Source organism: Vipera berus, assembly GCF_964194415.1.
Source record: "Vipera berus genome assembly, chromosome: 3".
In the NCBI taxonomy this organism is placed as follows: Eukaryota; Metazoa; Chordata; class Lepidosauria; order Squamata; family Viperidae; genus Vipera; species Vipera berus.
Window position 1 is genome coordinate 144644461 of NC_138204.1, and position 21715 is coordinate 144666175.

At 40.2% G+C, this 21715-nt stretch overlaps 1 protein-coding gene across 1 annotated transcript in view; it reads right to left on the reverse strand.

Annotated features, from left to right (window-relative positions):
• Window positions 1-21410, reverse strand: part of ECI2 (enoyl-CoA delta isomerase 2) — a 33980-nt gene extending 12570 nt beyond the window's left edge. Inside the window, exons 1-4 of the mRNA XM_081325941.1 lie at window positions 21309-21410; window positions 9104-9266; window positions 8748-8846; window positions 3000-3182 (exon numbers count right to left, since the gene is read on the reverse strand). Of these exons, the coding sequence (XP_081182067.1) occupies window positions 3000-3182; window positions 8748-8846; window positions 9104-9266; window positions 21309-21382 (519 nt within the window). The 5' untranslated portion in view covers window positions 21383-21410. The remainder of the gene's footprint in view (window positions 1-2999; window positions 3183-8747; window positions 8847-9103; window positions 9267-21308) is intronic.
• Between the last annotated feature and the right edge of the window lie 305 nt (window positions 21411-21715).

Consider the following 21715-nt stretch of genomic DNA (forward strand, 5'->3'; position numbering starts at 1 on the left):
CTGGTGGATGAGGATTTTTTTTCTTTTCTTTTTCTTTCTTCCCTTTGAACTTTTAAGCTTTCAGAAAATGCACCTGTTTAAACAAAGCTAACACAGCTGAAGCAATGAATACTTTAAAAAAGGAAACATGATGAGCGACAATTCCAAAGGACAATGACTACATAGAAATCCAGAATAATTTTGAGAGTATGAATCAACTCATTTTCAACTTAATTTCACTCCAAGAAATTTCTCAGGAAAATACAGTATAGATGACTGAACAAGATTCTGAAGACAGAGACTCAAAGAAGGAACCTTATAAAACGCTCATTTCAAAAAAGAAAGTATGTGATAAGCAGCAAAAATTTCAAAGGACAATGACTTTAAATTACAAGGAAATGCAGAAGAACTTTGAGAGCATGAATCAACTTATTTTCAACTTAATTTCACTTCAAGAACTTTCTCAGGAAAATATAGCAGAGATGATTAAATATAATTTTGAGGGTAGAGACTTGAAGATGGAATCATATAAAATAAAAAATTGTGATTTAATTCAATTGGGAAATATTTTAATACGTCTAAACAACTTTGAAGATAAGGAAAAGAATGAGAAAAAAATCCCTTTAGGGAAACAAATGATGCAGCAAAACATGTTGATTATAAAAGACAACGACCAGAGAAAAAAGATTAAAATGAAATATCAGGAAAGAGATGGAATTTACCAGAAAGAATACTTCAAAAAGAAACATTTGTTTCAATATGGCTAAGAAATGGGAAAATTTTGAAATATACTACTCTTAGAGTGAAATTTTTTCTTCTTTTTCTTCCTCTAATTTTTTTTTATTTATTTTATTTTTTATTTATTTTATTTTAATTCCATTTATATCCCGCCCTTCTCCGAAGACTCAGGGCGGCTTACAAGCTTAGCAATTAATATAATTGTGTTTTGTTTTTGTTTTGTTTTTGTTTTGTTTTTTGTTGTTTTTGTTTTTTCTATTCTTCTGAGTTGAATTGATTTAAACAAAAGCAAACATTTTAGCTACTGAAATGTGATAAGAAAAATATAAAAAATGTGTTTTGAATGAGATTTAAAGGATTAGATGATTAGAACTATTGAATGGAATGTTCAAAGTTTAAATAGATTAAATACATTCTTAGCTATGGTTAAAAAGAATGAGAAATTGAGGGAATAAATATATATTAAATTAGGGGAAATACATATTTTCATATGTTATTTTTTGTAGTCTAGTACTTAAATCCACTAATGTAAATACAGTTGAATGTTGAACTGATTGTTATTTGTAAGAACATTTAAAATTTGGAGGGAGAAATAAGCTGCTCTCCTTTCTTTTTTTTGTTTCTTTTTATTTCTTTCTATTTATTGATTGGGAAATATAAAAATATGAGAGGGTATGGAAAAAACAGAATGAAATCCACCAAGGTAAATATAGTTAAGTGTTAAAAAGACTGTCACTTGTAAAAATATTTAGAAATTGGGGGGGGGGGGAGAAATAAGCTGAAATAAACATAGTGACAGGATTTATGATAAGGCAACTAAAACGATACACAGGATTATTGGAACTATATATTGAATTGTTGTTAAGCAAATAAAACTGTCTTAATGTAATGTTTTGCAAAGAAAAATACGTTGGGGAAAGGGGAAATCAAATAATTAACATATGGAATATAGACTATAGAAATTAATTGTTAAGGACTGTCTTATAAATGTTACCCAGACAACATTCTGTTTTATAATGATTTATGTTATGTTAAAAAATTCTAATAAAATATTTACAAAAAAAAAGAGTTTTAGTAGAATGTAAATATTATTAGCTGCCTAGAACTTACAGGAATGGGCATCATAAGCAAAAGAAAATCAAACAAACCCAATTGTTTTGAGTACCTGGAGTTCTAAGAACATTTGGGTGGTTGTAGTCGTCCCAGCTTCTGCCCACCTAGCAGTTCGAAAGCACGTAAAAATGCAAGTAGAAAAATAGGGACCACTCCGGTGGGAAGGTAACAGCGTTCCGTGCGCCTTTGGCGTCTAGTCATGCCGGCCACATGACCACGGAGACGTCCTCGGACAAACGCTGGCTCTTCGGCTATGAAACGGAGATGAGCACCGGCCCCTAGAGTCGGAAACGACTAGCACTACCTTTACCTTTATTAAATGGCTGCTGAGATAATATTTGTCAGTTATAGGTTACTGATTATATCAATCAATGATTTCAAGTAACCAACCCACGAGCATACTGCTTGCTGCTCCAATTAGTTTCTGTAACCTAAAAGACATTGTCTAGTCAACATACAAATCTTTTTTTCTTTTTATGGACAGAAAGATACACTTCCAAACAAAGGCACCATTTGTTTTGTTTTGTTTTCTTGAAAAGCTTATGGACTTATCTGTATCTCCAGACCTCTTTGCGTTTGGCAGTTTTCCATTTTTAAAGGATGGGGGTTTTTTAATATTGTTTTAATTTATCGGTTTTAGTAATTAATTATGGGGCTTTGTAATTTAATTCTTTTTTTTAATATTTGTATTACTGTTTTTTATTGCTGTTTTATTGTTGTGAGCCGCCCTGAGTCCTTCGGGAGATAGGGCGGCATATAAGTCCCATAAAAAATAAATAAATAAATAAAATAACTGTTTAGATATAAAAAGGGGGACAAGTAGTTATCATAATGGATGCGCGTAGCATTCTTGGTGAAATTTTGTAGATCCCAGGTGAATACAAAGCAACATACACGTGTACCTGATTCAGGAGGAAAAAAGATCTGAAACAGATGAAGAAAAGAGAAGATAGGGAAAGAATCCTAAGAGAGTGCTGGGGCAATTTTCCCTCAGATGTCTGGGGTGACTAGTAAACCTACACAGATAGCATTTTGTGAAATTATTTAAATCATTTAAAATTCATATTTTAAATGATCCATAGATGGGTGTTTTTGGTTTTTTTAAAAAAAATTGCTTCCCTTCTCTGTTTTTATTTGCTCCCCCAAACTACAAAATCTACAAGCTTTACCTTGATACTGATAGCATTTTTCTTCTTTGGCCGGTTTAACATGATCTTTGTGATGTTGTCTTTAGTAGTAACCTCAAGTGTCTCATAGATGGATTTGCTACCAGGGGGAATTTCACTGACTGGAGAAGTTTCTGCAGGAACCAAACTCGATGCAAGCTCAATGTAGCTCTGCCTGGCATTGTCCTGTAATGAGAAGTCAGTAGTTAAAATAGAATATATAAATATTCAGCCTGACGCATCCGGATCGCGGTTTGGCAGTTTGACACCCCTGATATAAATGATATCAAGATAGAAAATGTAAACCCATTACTTGGTGTTGCTATTAATCGATTAGTCATCCTGACTGCTGTTTATACTTATTTTGTTTATTTTATTTCTATTCTTTTTGTGTTTTTTAAATTGTTTAAACTGTTTTATAATTTTAGAACTGTAAGCTGCCAGAGTCTCTTGGTTGCATGGGCCAGCTATAGAGGTTGAATAAATAAAATGAATAAAAATAAACAAAGTGAAGGATTCAAAATTAAAATGCCACATTTTATCTTCAACCTTTTAAATGTCAAAAAAGTACAAATCTATTTGCTGTGTTTTTAATTTTTTTATTAATTTATCTTTGGAAAATTCTTTGTTGGTATATGTTGAATGCTATTATTTCTATGGCTTTTTCAGAATTAGAATACAAATACTTTAAATTATTTTAAAATACGTGCAATGTTGTTATTAAAAATACAATTTGCACTGATCATAATGAAACAATTAAAACAGGTATTTGACATGGTATAGCAAAATTGAGCATTTTAACATCCTATTAATTTCAGTGGCAAATTTCAACATTTCTTCTTCTCTACAATATTATGAATTCCTAGTAGTTGTGGAGCTACTAAATGGAATTATTTAATCTCAGTATGTGCCAGGGAATTGATGTTTTTTAATTTATTATTTATTACATTTTGAATTTGACTTTGAGCTGAGTACTTTTTTACTAATAATTCTACACAGTGGTTTACATTCCTGAAGAAAGTGCATATTACCAATAAATAAAAAAGGTAAAGGTTCCCCCGCACATGTGTGCTAGTCGTTTCCGACTCTAGAGGCCGGTGCTCATCTCCGTTTCAAAGCCGAAGAGCCAGCGTTTGTCCGAGGACGTCTCTGTGGTCATGTGGCCGGCATGACTAGATGCCAAAGGCTTACAGAACGCTGTTACCTTCCCACCGTAGTGGTCCCTATTTTTCTACTTGTATTTTTTACGTGCTTTCAAACTGCTAGGTTAGCAGAAGCTGGGACGAGTAACTGTTATGAGGCACTTGGGATTCGACCCGCCAAACTGCCGACCTTCTGATCGATAAGCTCAGCGTCCTAACCCACTGAGCCACCGCGTCCCCTACTTACCAATAGATGCTGCAATGGAAATTGGGGGGCGGGGGCTATTCTGATGGCATACGGTGACATCAAATTCTCCCTCTGCCTGTTTGCAGCATAATTATACCACAGTCCCAGGATTCTTCAAAGTATTATGTGCTAGTACTTAAGACAGCAGAAAAATATGCTGGCATAAAATTTGCTACCTTATTTATTATTTATTTACTTGATTTTATCCTGATTTTATTACTTTATAAATAATTCAAAGCAGTGAAAATATCTAATATTCCTTCCTCCTCCTATTTTCCCCAAAACAACCCTGTGAGGTAAGTTGGGTTGAGAGAGAGAGTGACTGGCTCAAAATCACCGTCAAATGTAATTTATAGTACAAAAACAATCAACAAATGTTCCTGAAGCAGAACACTCGCCATCTCATAAGTGGACTGCTCTAATGTGCTCTACACTGAATTCCCCTTGAAGACCACTTGGAAATTACAGAAAAACTGCATGCTGTCTTTTGATGTGCAATACAGATGAATCCTCATCAAGAAATACTCTAGATTAATTTTGTTTCTAATTTAACAGAATTCATTCACTTTAGATCAGTTATGAATCTTCGTTACTTATGAAAGATCTTACAATACTACCTTGAATAAAACAAGACGTTCCTTCCCCCCCCCCTCCGGTGGTGGTCTTTTTATTAAAGGCGCCATAGAAATTAACGTTTTCCTTTTGCTTCCTGTAATTTTGCATTTTTTATAACAACTAACAATGTGTGTTCCATGGACATCTTCATATAAAAATATATGAAATAATGTAAATGGTATTTATAATATTTTCCAAGATTATTAAACAAAATATTTAAAATGGGATTTCTCCACAACTTTTGATATCGAGTAAAAAAAACTTGTACCAGAGAAAGCTATTTTAAAATTTAAGACTAAAATCTTGAAGCCACATACATAATTCATCATTTGCATAATTAAGTAACTGATGTAGCAATATCATCGGCATCTATTTATACTATTTGCAATCATGCAGATTTGTTGTTGTTAGCTGCGAAGTCGTGTCCGACCCATCGCGACCCTATGGACAACATTCCTCCAGGCCTTCCTGTCCTCTACCATATTCTGGAGTCCATTTAAGCTCACGCCTACTGCTTCAATGACTCCATCCAGCCACCTCATTCTCCGTCGTCCCCTTCTTCTCTTGCCCTCCATCTTTCCCAGCATGAGGCTCTTCTCCAGTGAGTCCTTCCTTCTCATTAGGTGGCCAAAGTATTTGAGTTTTAGCTTCAGGATCTGGCCTTCTAAAGAGCAGTCAGGGTTGATCTCCTCTAGGACTGACCGGTTTGATCGCCTTGCAGTCCAAGGGACTCGCAGGAGTCTTCTCCAGCACCACAGTTCAAAGGCCTCAATTCTTTGGCGCTCAGCCTTTCTTATGGTCCAACTTTCACTGCCATACATTGCAACTGGGAAGACCATAGCCTTGACTATACGCACTTTTGTTGACAGGGTGATGTCTCTGCTTTTTAGTGTGCTGTCTAGATTTGCCATGGCTTTCCTCCCCAGGAGCAAGCGTCTTTTAATTTCTTGGCTACAGTCCCCATTTGCAGTGATCTTGGAGCCCAGGAAAACAAAATCTGTCACTACCTCCATTTCTTCCCCATCTATTTGCCAGGAATTGAGAGGGCCAGTTGCCATGATCTTGGTTTTCTTAATGTTAAGTTTCAACCCAAGTTTTGCACTCTCCTTCTTCACCCGCAACAAGAGGCTCTTTAGTTCTTCTTCACTTTCTGCCATTAGAGTGGTATCATCTGCGTATCTTAGGTTGTTGATATTTCTTCCGGCAATCTTAATTCCAACTTTTGATTCATCTAGCCCTGCCTTTCTCATGATGTGCTCTGCATATAAGTTAAATAGGCAGGGCGACAGTATACAGCCTTGCCGGACTCCTTTCCCAATTTTGAACCAATCAGTGGTTCCGTGTCCAGTTCTCACTGTTGCTTCTTGACCCGCATATAGGTTTCTCAAGAGACAAATAAGATGGTCTGGTACTCCCATCTCTTTAAGAACTTGCCACAGTTTGTTATGATCCACACAATCAAAGGCTTTAGCATAGTCAATGAAGCAGAAGTAGATGTTTTTCTGGAACTCTCTAGCTTTCTCCATGATCCAGCGTATGTTGGCAATTTGATCTCTAGTTCCTCTGCCTCTTCGAAATCCTGCCTGTACTTCTGGTAGTTCTCGATCCACATACTGCTGAAGTCTAGCTTGTAGGATTTTAAGCATGACTTTACTAGCATGAGAAATGAGTGCAATGGTGCGATAGTTTGAACATTCTTTGGCACTGCCTTTCTTTGGAATTGGAATGTAAACTGATCTTTTCCAATCCTGTGGCCACTGTTGAGTTTTCCAAATTTGCTGGCAAATTGAGTGTAGCACTTTTACTGCACTGTCTTTTAAGATTTTGAATAGCTCAGCTGGAATACTGTCACCTCCACTAGCTTTGTTGTTGCTCAGCTTTTCTAAGGCCCACTTCACCTCACATTCTAGGATGTCTGGCTCGAGGTCAGTGACCACATCATTGTGATTATCTGGGACGTTAAGCTCATTCTTGTATAGTTCTTCTGTGTAATTTTGCCACCTCTTCTTAATCTCTTCTGCCTCTGTTAGGTCCCTGCCATTTTGGTCCTTTATCATGCCCATTTTTGCATTAAACGTTCCCTTCATCTCTCCAATTTTCTTGAAAAGATCTCTGGTCCTCCCTATTCTATTGTTTTCTTCTATTTCTTTGCACTGTTCATTTAAGAAGGCATTCTTATCTCTTCTAGCTATTCTCTGGAATTCTGCATTCAATTGGGCATATCTATGTTTTTCTCCCTTGCCTTTCGCTTCCCTCCTTTCCTCAGCTATTTGCAAAGCTTCCTCAGACAGCCATTTTGCTTTCTTGCATTTCTTTTTCTTTGGGATGGTTTTGGTTGCTACCTGTTGTACAATGTCGCGAACCTCTGTCCATAGTTCTTCAGGCACTCTGTCTATCAGATCTAATTCCTTAAATCTATTTGTCACCTCTACTGTATATTCAACAGGGATATGATTTAATTCATACCTGACTGGCCTAGTGCTTTTCCCTACTTTCTTCAGTTTAAGCCTAAACTTTGCAAGGAGAAGCTCATGGTCTGAGCCACAGTCAGCTCCTGGTCTTGTTTTTACCGACTGTATAGAGCTTCTCCATCTTTGGCTGCAGAGCATATAGTCAATCTGATTTCTGTGTTGACCGTCTGGTGATGTCCATGTGTAGAGCCGTCTCTTGGGTTGTTGGAAAAGAGTGTTTGCTATGACCATCGTATTCTCTTGACAAAATTCTATCAGCCTGTGCCCTGCTTCATTTTGTACTCCAAGGCCAAACTTGCCTGTTATTCCGGTTATCTTTTGGCTTCCTACTTTAGCATTCCAATCCCCCATGATGATAAGAACATCATTTTTTGGTGTTAGTTCTATAAGGTGCTGTAGAGCTTCATAGAACTGGTCAATTTCATCCTCTTCAGCACTGGTGGTTGGGGCATAGACTTGGACTACTGTGATATTGAATGGTTTGCCTTGGATTCGAACTGAGATCATTCTGTCATTTTGAGGATTGTATCCCAGTATTGCTTTTCCTACTCTTTTATTGACTATGAAGGCTACTCCATTTCTTCTGAGGGATTCTTGCCCGCAGTAGTATACCTGATGGTCATCTGAATTAAATTCACCCATTCCTGTCCATTTTAGTTCGCTGATACCTAAGATGTCGATGTTCAGTCTTGTCATCTCTTGTTTGACCACGTCCAGCTTTCCTTGATTCATGGATCTTACATTCCAGGTTCCTATGGAGAAAAAATCTTTACAGCATCGGACTTTCCTTTCACCACCAGACACATCCACAGCTGAGCGTCCTTTCGGCTTTGGCCCAGTCGCTTCATTCTTTCTGGCGCTACTAGTACTAGCCCTCTGCTCTTCCCCAGTAGCATATTGGACGCCTTCCGACCTGAGGGGCTCATCTTCCAGCGTCATATCGTTTTGCCTTTTGGTACTGTCCATAGGGTTTTCATGGCAAAGATACTGGAGTGGTTTGCCATTTCCTTCTCCAGTGGATCACGTTTTGTCAGAACTCTCTGCTATGACCTGTCCGTCTTGGGTGGCCCTGCACGGCATAGCTCATAGCTTCATTGAATTACGCAAGCCCCTTCGCCACGACAAGGCAGTAATCCATGAAGGGGATCATGCAGATTACATATCTCAAATTATGTAACTTACATTATTATATTAATATGGATATAATGGATATTTGGTTTTAAAGGACTTCCCCCACCCAAAGTGTTAAACCAAGGTTTTTGAGAAGTATGCTTACCTGTGTCATACTGCCAAGTGAGTTCCAAGCATCCCATTTGGCTTTGTTGACAAAATCTAACATACCTGGTTTGGGAACATTACATGGGCCCACAGTAGCCTGTGTTAAAACAAATCAAGTTTAAAATAGTTAGATAATGATCAAGTGAAACTAAAACTGCAACTAGACTACAAAGTATAAATTAATATTTATTTTTATTCAAATTATGTCTATTCTAAAACTAATATGAAACCTTCTGCTATATTTCAGGAAAAATTATCAAAAGTATAAAAACGTGTGTGTGTGTGTGAGAGAGAGAGAGAGAGAGAGATTCCAAAAACAAATTCACACATTTAAGAAGGTAAATGGTTGAATACCTGTTTATACAATCCATAAAGCTTCAACTTAATGTTATCGCTTGGCTCATCTTGCAAAAGATTCACCTGCTCTTTGGCTTTCTCAAAATCTTCCTGACTAAATTGCATGGTAGAATTAGTTGTATGTAATTGCAGCACAGGAAAATGAACACCATGCACTTTACTGTGAAAAGAAAAAAAGGAAAAAAATAAGACAAATAATAAATAAAATAAAATAAAAACTGAATGACTTGTCACATGCTAATAATAATAATAATAATAATAATAATAATAATAATAATAATAATAATAATAATAATAAAGTTGGAAGTGACCTTGGAGGTCATCTAGTCCAACCCCCTGCTCAGGCAGGAAACCTTATACCATTTCAGGCAAATGGCTGTCCAGTCTCTTCTTAAAAACCTCCAGTGTTGGAGCATTCACCACCTCTGGAGGCAGGTTGTTCCACTGGTTAATTGTTCTAATTGTCAGGAAGTTTCTCCTTAGTTCTAGGTTGCTTCTCTCCTTGACTAGTTTCCATCTGTTGCTTCTTGTCCTGCTTTCAGGTGCTTTGGAGAATAGCCTGACTCCCTCTTCTTTGTGGTAGCCCCTGAGATATTGGAACACTGCTATCATGTCACCCCTCACTTTTCTCTTCATTAAACTACACATACCCAATGCCAGCAACCGTTCCCTATATGTTTTAGCCTCCAGCCCCCTAATCATCTTTGTTGCTCTTCTCTGTACCCTTTCTAGAGTCTCGACATCTTTTTTACATCGTGGTGACCAAAACTGGATGCAGTATTCCAGGTGTGGCCTTACCAAAGCATTGTAAAGTGGTATTAGTACTTCACTTGATCTTGATTCTATCCCTCTGTTAATGCAGCCTAGCACTGTGTTGGCTTTTTTGGCAGCTGCAGCACACTGCTGGCTCATATTGAAGTGATTGTCTACTAAGACTCCGAGATCCCTCTCACAGTTACTACTATTGAGCAAGGTACCACCTATACTATACCTATGCATTTGATTTTTCCTGCCTAAATGTAGAACCTTACTTTTTTCACCATTGAATTTCATTTTGTTAGATAGTGCCCAGTGTTCGAGTCTGTCCAGATCCTTCTGTATCTTAAGCGTATCTTCTGGAGTATTGGCTATTCCTGCCAGCTTGGTGTCGTCTGCAAATTTGATGAGTTCCCCATCTATCCCCTCATCCAAATCATTAATGAAGATATTGAAGAGCACTGGGCCCAGAACAGAGCCCTGGGGCACCCCACTACACACTTCCTTCCATGTAGATGCGGTTCCATTGAGGACCACATGCTGAGTACGGCCGGTCAGCCAGCTACGAATCCATCTGGTGGTAATGCTGTCTAACCCACATTTTTCTATCTTATCAAGTAGTAGGTTGTGATCTACTTTATCAAATGCCTTACTGAAGTCCAAGTAAATTATATCTACAGCATTCCTCTGGTCCACTAGTTTTGTCACTTGGTCAAAGAATGTAATAAGATTTGTCTGGCACGATCTGTTTTTGACAAACCCATGTTGACTTTTAGTGATGACTTTGTTTGCATCAAGGTGTTCGCTGATTTGTTGTTTGATTATCTTTTCCAGAATCTTCCCAGGTATTGAGGTCAGGCTGATAGGTCTGTAGTTTCCTGGATCTATTTTTTCCCTTTTTTGAAGATGGGAACTACATCAGCTCTTTTCCAGTCCTCTGGTAGTTCCCCAGTGCTCCAGGATCTTTGAAAAATATAGTTCAGTGGTTCTGAGATCATGTCTGCCAGTTCCTTGAGAACCTTGGGGTGTAATCCATCTGGTCCTGGTGATTTGAACTCGTCTAGGCTGGACAGGTGCTCACGTACCATTTTCTTGCCTATCTTAACTTGCGTTTCTATTCTGTTTTTTATGGCACTGGTTTGGGTAGGTTGGACTGTTTTTTCCCTTTGTGTAAAGACAGATGCAAAAAATGAATTAAATAGTTCTGCTTTCTCCCTATTGCTTGTCACCTTCTTGCCACTTTCCCCCACTAATGGACCAATCATTTCCTTAACTTTTTTCTTGTTTTTTATATGTTGAAAGAAGCATTTTTCGTTATTTTTGACTTTGGTCGCAAGCTTTAGTTCATTTTGAGCCTTAGCTTTCCTCACTTCATCTTTGCAGGCACGGGCTATTTGCTGATATTCTGACTTAGTTATGTGCCCCTCTTTCCAATTCTTATACTTGTCCTTTTTATCTTTCAATTTATCAGAGAGTTCTTTATGCAGCCATGCTGGTTTCTTTTGAGAGCTGTTATTTTTCTTCTTTGTTGGTATTGTACTAGACTGGGCCTTTATTATCTCACTTTTCAAAATTTCCCAAGCTTCTTGAGTTGTTTTCCCCTTTAGGATTCTCATCCATGGAATTCTTCCCATGGTCTCTCTAAGTTTGTTGAAATTAGCTCTTTTAAAGTCCAAGACTCTAGTTTGGCTGTGTTCTATTGCTTGTGCCTCCAGAATGTTGAATTCCAATATTGCATGATCACTTCCCCCCAAAGTTCCTGTGGCTTCGACACCTTCTATCATTTCATCTCTGTTAGTGAGAATTAAATCCAATATGGCTAATCCCCTAGTTCCCTTCTCTACCTTTTGGGAGAGAAAGTTGTCTGCTAGGTTTGACAGGAATCTGTTTGATCTTCCACTTGGTGCAGAGTTTGTCTCCCAGTTGATATCAGGGTAATTAAAGTCCCCCATTACTATTCTGATGTGCTTCATTCACAGTCCCAAAGATCAATTTACTACAAAGAAGTAATAAAACTCATTAAGTTGGTTCTTATTCATTCTTCTGTTAAACATTATGCTGTGAACATCACTGCGATGCTACTAAAAAGAATCTGGACACTGTAAGGTTTAAAAATCAACCACAAATAGAACACAACTTACTTGGCTTTCGAAAGCAAAGGACAAAACTATTTCTTCTCCTACCTGATGTTACATATCTCTAGCTAGCTATTCACATACACAAACAGCGCTATATGTATATGCTCACATATGTGTTGTGTAATCACTAGTTATACAGAAGGCAGCAATGTTTGACTCCATACATTGGCAGGAAAGTCTCTAGAGTCAAAAATAATGCAAGTATTATGGTTTGTCATTAAACAACCTTGTTTAATAATAAACAAAGAAACAGTGCAAAACAATGTTTCATGAGAAACATCTGGGAAACAGGACTTTGGCTGCTTGGATAGCAGCGTTACTCATTAATCAGAATGCCAAATTTAGTTATATTGGAGTAATAAGTTGTAATATTTGTAAGCTCATATCTAGGATAATGTACTCTAAGACAAGGCTTTTCAACCTTTTCACAGATGGCACCACTTTTAGGACATGACAATATTTGAGTACCACCAGTGCTTAGCAAGGTGTCAAAAACTTGATGACTAAAAAAAAAGGGGGGGGGATTTTGGGTTTTACTGATTGGATTCATTTGTTGTTATAGAAATGGCTAGTTTATAATGTTATAGAAAAGTAAAAAGTTGAGATTCAATGTTAATGCTTCCTTCTACTGCAACAGAGGAAATCTGTTCTTTTTCCCTTCTCCCCCTCATTTTTCCCCTTTTTTCCTCCCCACTGTGTCCTACTGTGCTTTTGTATTTTTGTATTTTATTCTATAATTAGATTATTCTATAATCTAATACAATATTGCAAACTGTAGAATTTTTTTTAAAAAGTACCAGTTTTAATTTCTTTGGTGGCTGTTCCTTTGCTGAATCATTTTCCCTTTGCACTGACAAATTTATCCATGTTTATTAATATGCTAAAGTAGGAAGCCAAAAGATAACCGGAATAATGCTAAAGTAGGAAGCCAAAAGATAACCGGAATAACAGGCAAGTTTGGCCTTGGAGTACAAAATGAAGCAGGGCACAGGCTGATAGAATTTTGTCAAGAGAATACGATGGTCATAGCAAACACTCTTTTCCAACAACCCAAGAGACGGCTCTACACATGGACATCACCAGACGGTCAACACAGAAATCAGATTGACTATATGCTCTGCAGCCAAAGATGGAGAAGCTCTATACAGTCAGTAAAAACAAGACCAGGAGCTGACTGTGGCTCAGACCATGAGCTTCTCGTTGCAAAGTTTAGGCTTAAACTGAAGAAAGTAGGGAAAAGCACCAGGCCAATCAGGTATGAATTAAATCATATCCCCATTGAATATACAGTAGAGGTGACAAATAGATTTAAGGAATTAGATCTGATAGACAGGATGCCTGAAGAACTATGGACAGAGGTTCGCAACATTGTACAAGAGGTAGCAACCAAAACCATCCCAAAGAAAAAGAAATGCAAGAAAGCAAAATGGCTGTCTGAGGAAGCTTTGCAAATAGCTGAGGAAAGGAGGGAAGCAAAAGGCAAGAGAGAAAAAGAAAGATACGCCCAATTGAATGCAGAATTCCAGAGAATAGCTAGAAGAGATAAGAATGCCTTCTTAAATGAACAGTGCAAAGAAATAGAAGAAAACAATAGAATAGGGAGGACCAGAGATCTTTTCAAGAAAATTGGGGAGATGAAGGGAACGTTCAATGCAAAAATGGGCATGATAAAGGACCAAAATGGCAGGGACCTAACAGAGGCAGAAGAGATTAAGAAGAGATGGCAAAATTACACAGAAGAACTATACAAGAATGAGCTTAATGTCCCTGATAATCACAATGAGGTGGTCACTGACCTCGAGCCAGACATCCTAGAATGTGAAGTGAAGTGGGCCTTAGAAAAGCTGAGCAACAACAAAGCTAGTGGAGGTGACAGTATTCCAGCTGAGCTATTCAAAATCTTAAAAGACGATGCAGTAAAAGTGCTACACTCAATTTGCCAGCAAATTTGGAAAACTCAACAGTGGCCACAGGATTGGAAAAGATCAGTTTACATTCCAATTCCAAAGAAAGGCAGTGCCAAAGAATGTTCAAACTATCGCACCATTGCACTCATTTCTCATGCTAGTAAAGTTATGCTTAAAATCCTACAAGCTAGACTCCAGCAGTATGTGGATAGAGAACTACCAGAAGTACAGGCAGGATTTCGAAGAGGCAGAGGAACTAGAGATCAAATAGCCAACATACGCTGGATCATGGAGAAAGCTAGAGAGTTCCAGAAAAACATCTACTTCTGCTTCATTGACTATGCTAAAGCCTTTGATTGTGTGGATCATAACAAACTGTGGCAAGTTCTTAAAGAGATGGGAGTACCAGAACATCTTATTTGTCTCTTGAGAAACCTATATGCGGGCCAAGAAGCAACAGTGAGAACTGGACACGGAACCACTGATTGGTTCAAAATTGGGAAAGGAGTCCGGCAAGGCTGTATACTGTCGCCTTGCCTATTTAACTTATATGCAGAGCACATCATGAGAAAGGCAGGGCTAGATGAATCTAAAGTTGGAATTAAGATTGCTGGAAGAAATATCAACAACCTAAGATATGCAGATGATACCACTCTAATGGCAGAAAGTGAAGAGGAACTGAAGAGTCTCTTGTTGCGAGTGAAGAAGGAGAGTGCAAAAGTTGGGTTGAAACTAAACATTAAGAAAACCAAGATCATGGCATCCGGCCCTCTCAATTCCTGGCAAATAGATGGGGAAGAAATGGAGGTAGTGACAGATTTTATTTTCCTGGGCTCCAAGATCACTGCAGATGGGGACTGTAGTCAAGAAATTAAAAGACGCTTGCTCCTCGGGAGGAAAGCCATGGCAAATCTAGACAGCACACTAAAAAGCAGAGACATCACCCTGTCAACAAAAGTGCGTATAGTCAAGGCTATGGTCTTCCCAGTTGCAATGGCAGTGAAAGTTGGACCATAAGAAAGGCTGAGCGCAAAAGAATTGAGGCCTTTGAACTCTGGTGCTGGAGAAGACTCCTGCGAGTCCCTTGGACTGCAAGGCGATCAAACCGGTCAGTCCTAGAGGAGATCAACCCTGACTGCTCTTTAGAAGGCCAGATCCTGAAGCTAAAACTCAAATACTTTGGCCACCTAATGAGGAGGAAGGACTCACTGGAGAAGAGCCTAATGCTGGGAAAGATTGAGGGCAATAGAAGAAGGGGACGACAGAGAATGAGGTGGCTGGATGGAGTCACTGAAGCAGTAGGCGTGAGCTTAAATGGACTCCAGAAGATGGTAGAGGACAGGAAAGCCTGGAGGAACATTGTCCATAGGGTCGCGATGGGTCGGACACGACTTCGCAACTAACAACAACAATTAATATGCACCACTTCCAGCTAGTTCAGGGGTCTTCCAACCTGGCACTTTTAAGACTTGTGCACTTCAACTCCCAGAATTCCTCAGCCCTCATGGCTGGTTGAAGAGTTCTGGGAGTTGAAGTCCGCAGGCTTTAAAGTTGCTAACTTTGTAGACTCCTGAGCTAGCTGGTCCCTTCTGAGCTCTTTCACAGTGTAGTAAGAATGCACACACACACACACACACACACACACACACACACACACACCAATCCGTTCCCTCTACTCTTAAAGACACAGGAATCAAGTGCAAAGCAATAAAGAAACACAAATTCCATTTTTTTTCTTTTTAAGCTGCCCCAGGCTGTCACAATGTTGCAATCCGAGACTGAAAGGCTCTGCCAATTATGAAAAGCTTTAAATTACGGTAAGCCTTTTTATTCAAAGAAAACTTTCTAAAAGCCAGACTCAATTAAAAGGGATTAAACCTTTCCTGTTGTCCTTTTTTCCCTTCCCCCGCCCAAACAACCTCCTCTTATAGCTTCTCCTCTCCTCCTCCCCCCTTTTTTTTCTTCAGTTCACATCCAGTTCCCAGCTGCTTCGGGAAGCACCAATCAGCTGGAGCCCTGCCAGCTCTTAGGGCTTCTGCCAAGTCCAACAGTCATGCAGCTGCAGCTGCCTCTCCCTCAGGCTTGGCTTGCTTAGGCTCATTCCCCTCCCCTACTACACTTGGCTGGCAGTTGCATACCACCTGCCACATGGCAAAGTACCACAGGTGGTACGTGTACCACCGGTTGAAAAGCCCTGCTCTAAGAAGCCCTCCCAAACTTGCCCCACTCCTACTTCCTTTTTCTTTTCTCTCTTTTGTGAACAGGGAAAGGAGAGGCTTACATCACTACTACACAGTTGTCAGTATCTTGATTTTGCCCATCAGTTTCCCTAGTGACCTAGTCCTTACACATTCAGGCATTATAAATTGGGTTGAAATTATTAAGGCAAAGCACAGAGTTGAGCCATGCCTCTAAATTAGCCTGTCTCAGGTCACCAGTGCTGAGGAATTTTTATTCTTGTAATAGGTAAAGGTAAAGGTTCCCCCGCACATGCGTGCTAGTCGTTTCCGACTCTAGGGGCCGGTGCTCATCTCCGTTTCAAAGCCGAAGAGCCAGCGCTTGTCCGAGGACGTCTCCGTGGTCATGTGGCCGGCATGACTGGACGCCAAAGGCGCACGGAACGCTGTTACCTTCCCACCATAGTGGTCCCTATTTTTCTACTTGCATTTTTACATGCTTTCGAACTGCTAGGTTGGCAGAAGCTGGGACGAGTAGCAGGCGCTCACTCTGCTACGCGGTACTCGGGATTCGACCCGCCAAGCTGCCGACCTTCTGATCGACAAGCTCAGCGTCTTAACCCACTGAGCCACCGCGTCCCTTATTCTTGTAATATGTTTTTGCAATAGATATGTAGGATTTCTCTTCTTTGCTTTCATCCATAGTTGGTTACCTTGTCCCATCACCTCATTTCCTTCTAGTTTCCTCTCCTTTCATTCCCAGAACTATCTCTACCCCAGACCGCATCTCCAAAACTCTCCCTCTTCTTTTCTTTTACTAATTTTGTTGGGTGACACAAATGAAAATGCCAAACTACAGTGTGACCTGCATCTTTCATAGCGCTCAGGCATGTACCAGTTGTTTAAATTGCCAGAAACATACAGGGCAAAAGCTAACAGCTCAAAGGTTTCCACCAACAATCACTATGGAAAGTGGACTTTGCCCAATGCTATACTAATGGTCTCTGGACACCAAATCAGGTATCTCAACTGCAAGACCTCTCCAACCAGAGGTGAAAAGGCTTTATCTGTGCATTGATATTTACCTAGCAGCTCCATACAGAAATTGAAAAGTAAGGGTGGAAAGGATTGAACTCTACTGTAGTCATAAAATAGCAAGGTGGACTTATTTTCTCTTCACCCACTACCACAGACTGTTATCAGTTGCCTAGGAAGGGGGTACCAGTGCTGCATGGTGACCATACTCCAAATCTTTATATACAGAAGGTTACCATGGTCAGCATAACTAAAGATCAGGACAATCACTCTTCCATCCTAGTTTTGCCCAAGATCATCTGAGTTCCCTGCCACACTGCTGAATGTGATAAATTTGTCCTATATTAAATTATTTTTATTTACCTGTTTTTGCTAGCTTTTGCCACATCTGCAAAATTTTTATATAAGCTGCATATCTTTGACACTGTGCCAAAGCTATGGCACAGGGGGAAAAATTCAGGTTGAGGTCAACAAACATGTTTAGCGAAAGCCAGGAGTAGCAAATCTGAACAACTTTAAGAAGGTAGCCAATTTTCCAGCCCAAGAGGCTCGCTCTGAGTTCCCTTTATTGTCACAACACTAGAAATTGTTAGGTTTTAACAAAACAATGAAAGGGCAAAAGATTTTTGTTTCTTCAAGCTGCAGCCAATTCAACTGAACTTTCTGGATACCATAATTTTTTTCATATGTGAAACAAAACAGATACCCAGTTTGTAGCCCTCAAATTATGCTAACAGCTGACTTGGCTGAACAGTATAAAAAGAACACATCATACTATATATGTTCACACCTTAATCACAGTGCATGTAAAATTATGTACGAATATATACCTAATGATTGCATAAGAATCAATTTACATCTAGTGCATAACTTGCACAAGAGTTTACAGTATTACATGTCTCCATAGGAACTGGTTCAGAAACCAGTTCAGATATCTATTTTGTGATTGTAAAATATATGCTAGCTGCAATCTGTATATCAATACAGATTCTATGCAGATATGCACATTGATATATTTAAATGACTGAGTGGACAACCCTAAATATGGCTAGGTCAGTATTGTTGTTGTTAGCTGCGAAGTCGTGTCCGACCCATCGCGACCCTATGGACAACGTTCCTCCAGGTCTTCCTGTCCTCTACTGGAGTCCATTTAAGCTCACGCCTACTGCTTCAGTGACTCCATCCAGCCACCTCATTCTCTGTCATCCCCTTCTTCTATTGCCCTCAATCTTTCCCAGCATTAGGCTCTTCTCCAGTGAGTCCTTCCTCCTCATTAGGTGGCCAAAGTATTTGAGTTTTAGCTTCAGGATCTGGCCTTCTAAAGAGCAGTCAGGGTTGATCTCCTCTAGGACTGACCGGTTTGATCGCCTTGCAGTCCAAGGAACTCGCAGGAGTCTTCTCCAGCACCATAGTTCAAAGGCCTCAATTCTTTGGCGCTCAGCCTTTTTTATGGTCCAGCTTTCACTGACATACATTGCAACTGGGAAGACCATAGCCTTGACTATACGCACTTTTGTTGACAGGGTGATGTCTCTGCTTTTTAGTGTGCTGTCTAGATTTGCCATGGCTTTCCTCCCAAGGAGCAAGCGTTTTTTAATTTCTTGGCTACAGTCCCCATCTGCAGTGATCTTGGAGCCCAGGAAAATAAAATCTGTCACTACCTCCATTTCTTCCCCATCTATTTGCCAGGAATTGAGAGGGCCGGATGCCATGATCTTGGTTTTCTTAATGTTAAGTTTCAACCCAAGTTTTGCACTCTCCTTCTTCACCCGCAACAAGAGGCTCTTTAGTTCTTCTTCACTTTCTGCCATTAGAGTGGTATCATCTGCATATCTTAGGTTGTTGATATTTCTTCCAGCAATCTTAATTCCAACTTTTGATTCCTCTAACCCTGCCTTTCTCATGATGTGCTCTGCATATAATAGGCAGGGCGACAGTATACAGCCTTGCTGGACTCCTTTCCCAATTTTGAACCAATCAGTGGTTCCGTGTCCAGTTCTCACTGTTGCTTCTTGGCCCACATATAGGTTTCTCAAGAGACAAATAAGATGGTCTGGTACGCCCATCTCTTTAAGAACTTGCCAGTTTGTTATGATCCATGCAATCAAAGGCTTTAGCATAGTCAATGAAGCAGAAGTAGATGTTTTTCTGGAACTCTCTAGCTTTCTCCATGATCCAGCGTATGTTGGCAATTTGATCTCTAGTTCCTCTGCCTCTTCGAAATCCTGCCTGTACTTCTGGAAGTTCTCGATCCACATACTGCTGGAGTCTAGCTTGTAGGATTTTAAGCATAACTTTACTAGCATGAGAAATGAGTGCAATGGTGTGATAGTTTGAACATTCTTTGGCACTGCCTTTCTTTGGAATTGGAATGTAAACTGATCTTTTCAGTATACTTCCACATTTATGAGATTTTAAGCATGTACAATTATAAACCCGTGGCCAGTCCATAGTCCAGAAATAGTGTTGTAAAAACTGCAAAATTGTCCCTGGAATATACAGTATGCATAGATGGAACAAAGATAAGTCACTGAATGCTTCATATTTAGTACAGTACGCCCACCAGGAACATACTGTAATTCTAACAGAATGGCCATCTAAAGCACACCGTGTTATTTACTGTTTCACAGCAAGATGCATTTTATTTATCTGACTGTATGCCCTCTAAGGGACGCGGTGGCTCAGTGGGTTAGGACGCTGAACTTGTCGATCGGAAGGTCGGCAGTTTGGCGGGTCGAATCCCGAGTGCCGCGTAACAGAGTGAGCGCCTGTTACTCGTCCCAGCTTCTGCCCACCTAGCAGTTCGAAAGCACGTAAAAATGCAAGTAGACAAATAGGGACCACTACGGTGGGAAGGTAACAGCGTTCCGTGCGCCTTTGGCGTCTAGTCATGCCGGCCACATGACCACGGAGACGTCCTCGGACAAGCGCTGGCTCTTCGGCTTTGAAACGGAGATGAGCACCGGCCCCTAGAGTCGGAAACGACTAGCACGCATGTGCGGGGGAACCTTTACCTTTACCTTTTTATGCCCTCTATGAAAAGAGATTACTGTATTTTGTTTCTAGAGTTATCGGTTTGCATGGTGTACCATGCAGACAATAAGGCACCTCATCCTAAAGTGGACAAATATAGCTTTCACAACAGGACTGAGAATCAGGCTCTGACTGACTTAACTACTCAGGAGCACTGCTGAGATCAAATTTTCAAACATGTACTGTCAAATAAGTAATAGAGATAACTTTTTGATCCCTGGATGTATTTGTAGGTTCATTGAAATACAGCAGCCAAAAACTGATGGGAGAAAAAGACGAGATTTTAAAGTAAAGAATGAACTATTCCTGAATCTCATCTTTCTATTGCCCCTTTTGCTTCGACAGAGCTAAACTGGTCCAGGGTAACAATATCACCAAATGTTTCAGTGTGGTGAAATACTAACACTTGAGTAGAGTCCAAGAAGATCTGGATTCTACAATTCCACACTCTAAAACACATATTTAGTACATATACACCTGACCGGAAAACTTTCCAACAGGCAACCACACTTTAAATAGTGAAAATCTCAAAGAATCTCACATTAAATCCCTGGAATACGCAGAAGCAGTGCAACTGTTAGCGCTGTTTTTGCTTGTCTTATCTACCAATACAAATAAGTAACCCCCTACTCGCCCCTATGAGTTACTTTTAAGCCATCTCTTAAAAACACCCTTCCGGCATCCAGCAGAACTTCTTCCCCTTTACTCCACGGTATTATGGAAAATAAAAATGACAGCACCTGCAAAGGGAAACATGTACCTGCAGGCAAGCACTGCTAAGCTTGTAAGCCGCCCTGAGTCTTCGGAGAAGGGCGGGATATAAATGGAATTAAAATAAAATAAAAAAATAAATAAATAAAATCCGACATCTTAAAAAACCAAGGAAGCTGGCGGCGATCAGCATTGTAATCCCATATATTTGGAAAGCACCAATTCGGGGAAATCGGTTGGCATACAACGCACAGAATCCTAACACGGAAAGAAGCAACGGCGCTTAGCCGGCTGGTCTCTCTCCCGAGGAAGAAAACAGAAATAAATACTCGGGCACGGCTTCTTCTTGGGGGGGGGGAGGGCAACTCATCCGCTTGAGACCCCCTTTCTCTCCCCTCCCGCTCCCCTTTAGGGAGCCCTGCTGCCCCCTGGGAACCGCTCTCACCTGATCCCACAAAGCGAGCTGCAAAAACGCAGCGGTTTCGGCCTCAAGAACTTAAGGACGGTAGGTCGGAACATGCCCCGAAAGTCACCCAAAGAAACTCCGCCTCCGACTCCCTCGGGCGAATAAGCCGAGCCGAGGCTCGCGGATTTAGAGAGCGGCCAAGCCCGCGACGGGACGTCGTCGTCGTCGCTCCTCCCACTGCTGGGGGGGGGGAGGTGGAGCTAGGGAAGAGAAGGGGCGGGGCTTCCGGGGAGTACCATGGCGGCTCTCCCGGATTACGCGGGACAATTGCGTGAGGCTTGGCGCGCCCGCTAGAGGGGAAACGGGGCAGAGCAGGAGGTGGAAACGGCGGCGGCGGCGGATCTAGGGAGCCGGGAAATAAGCAAAGGTCTATGTAAAATCTGGAC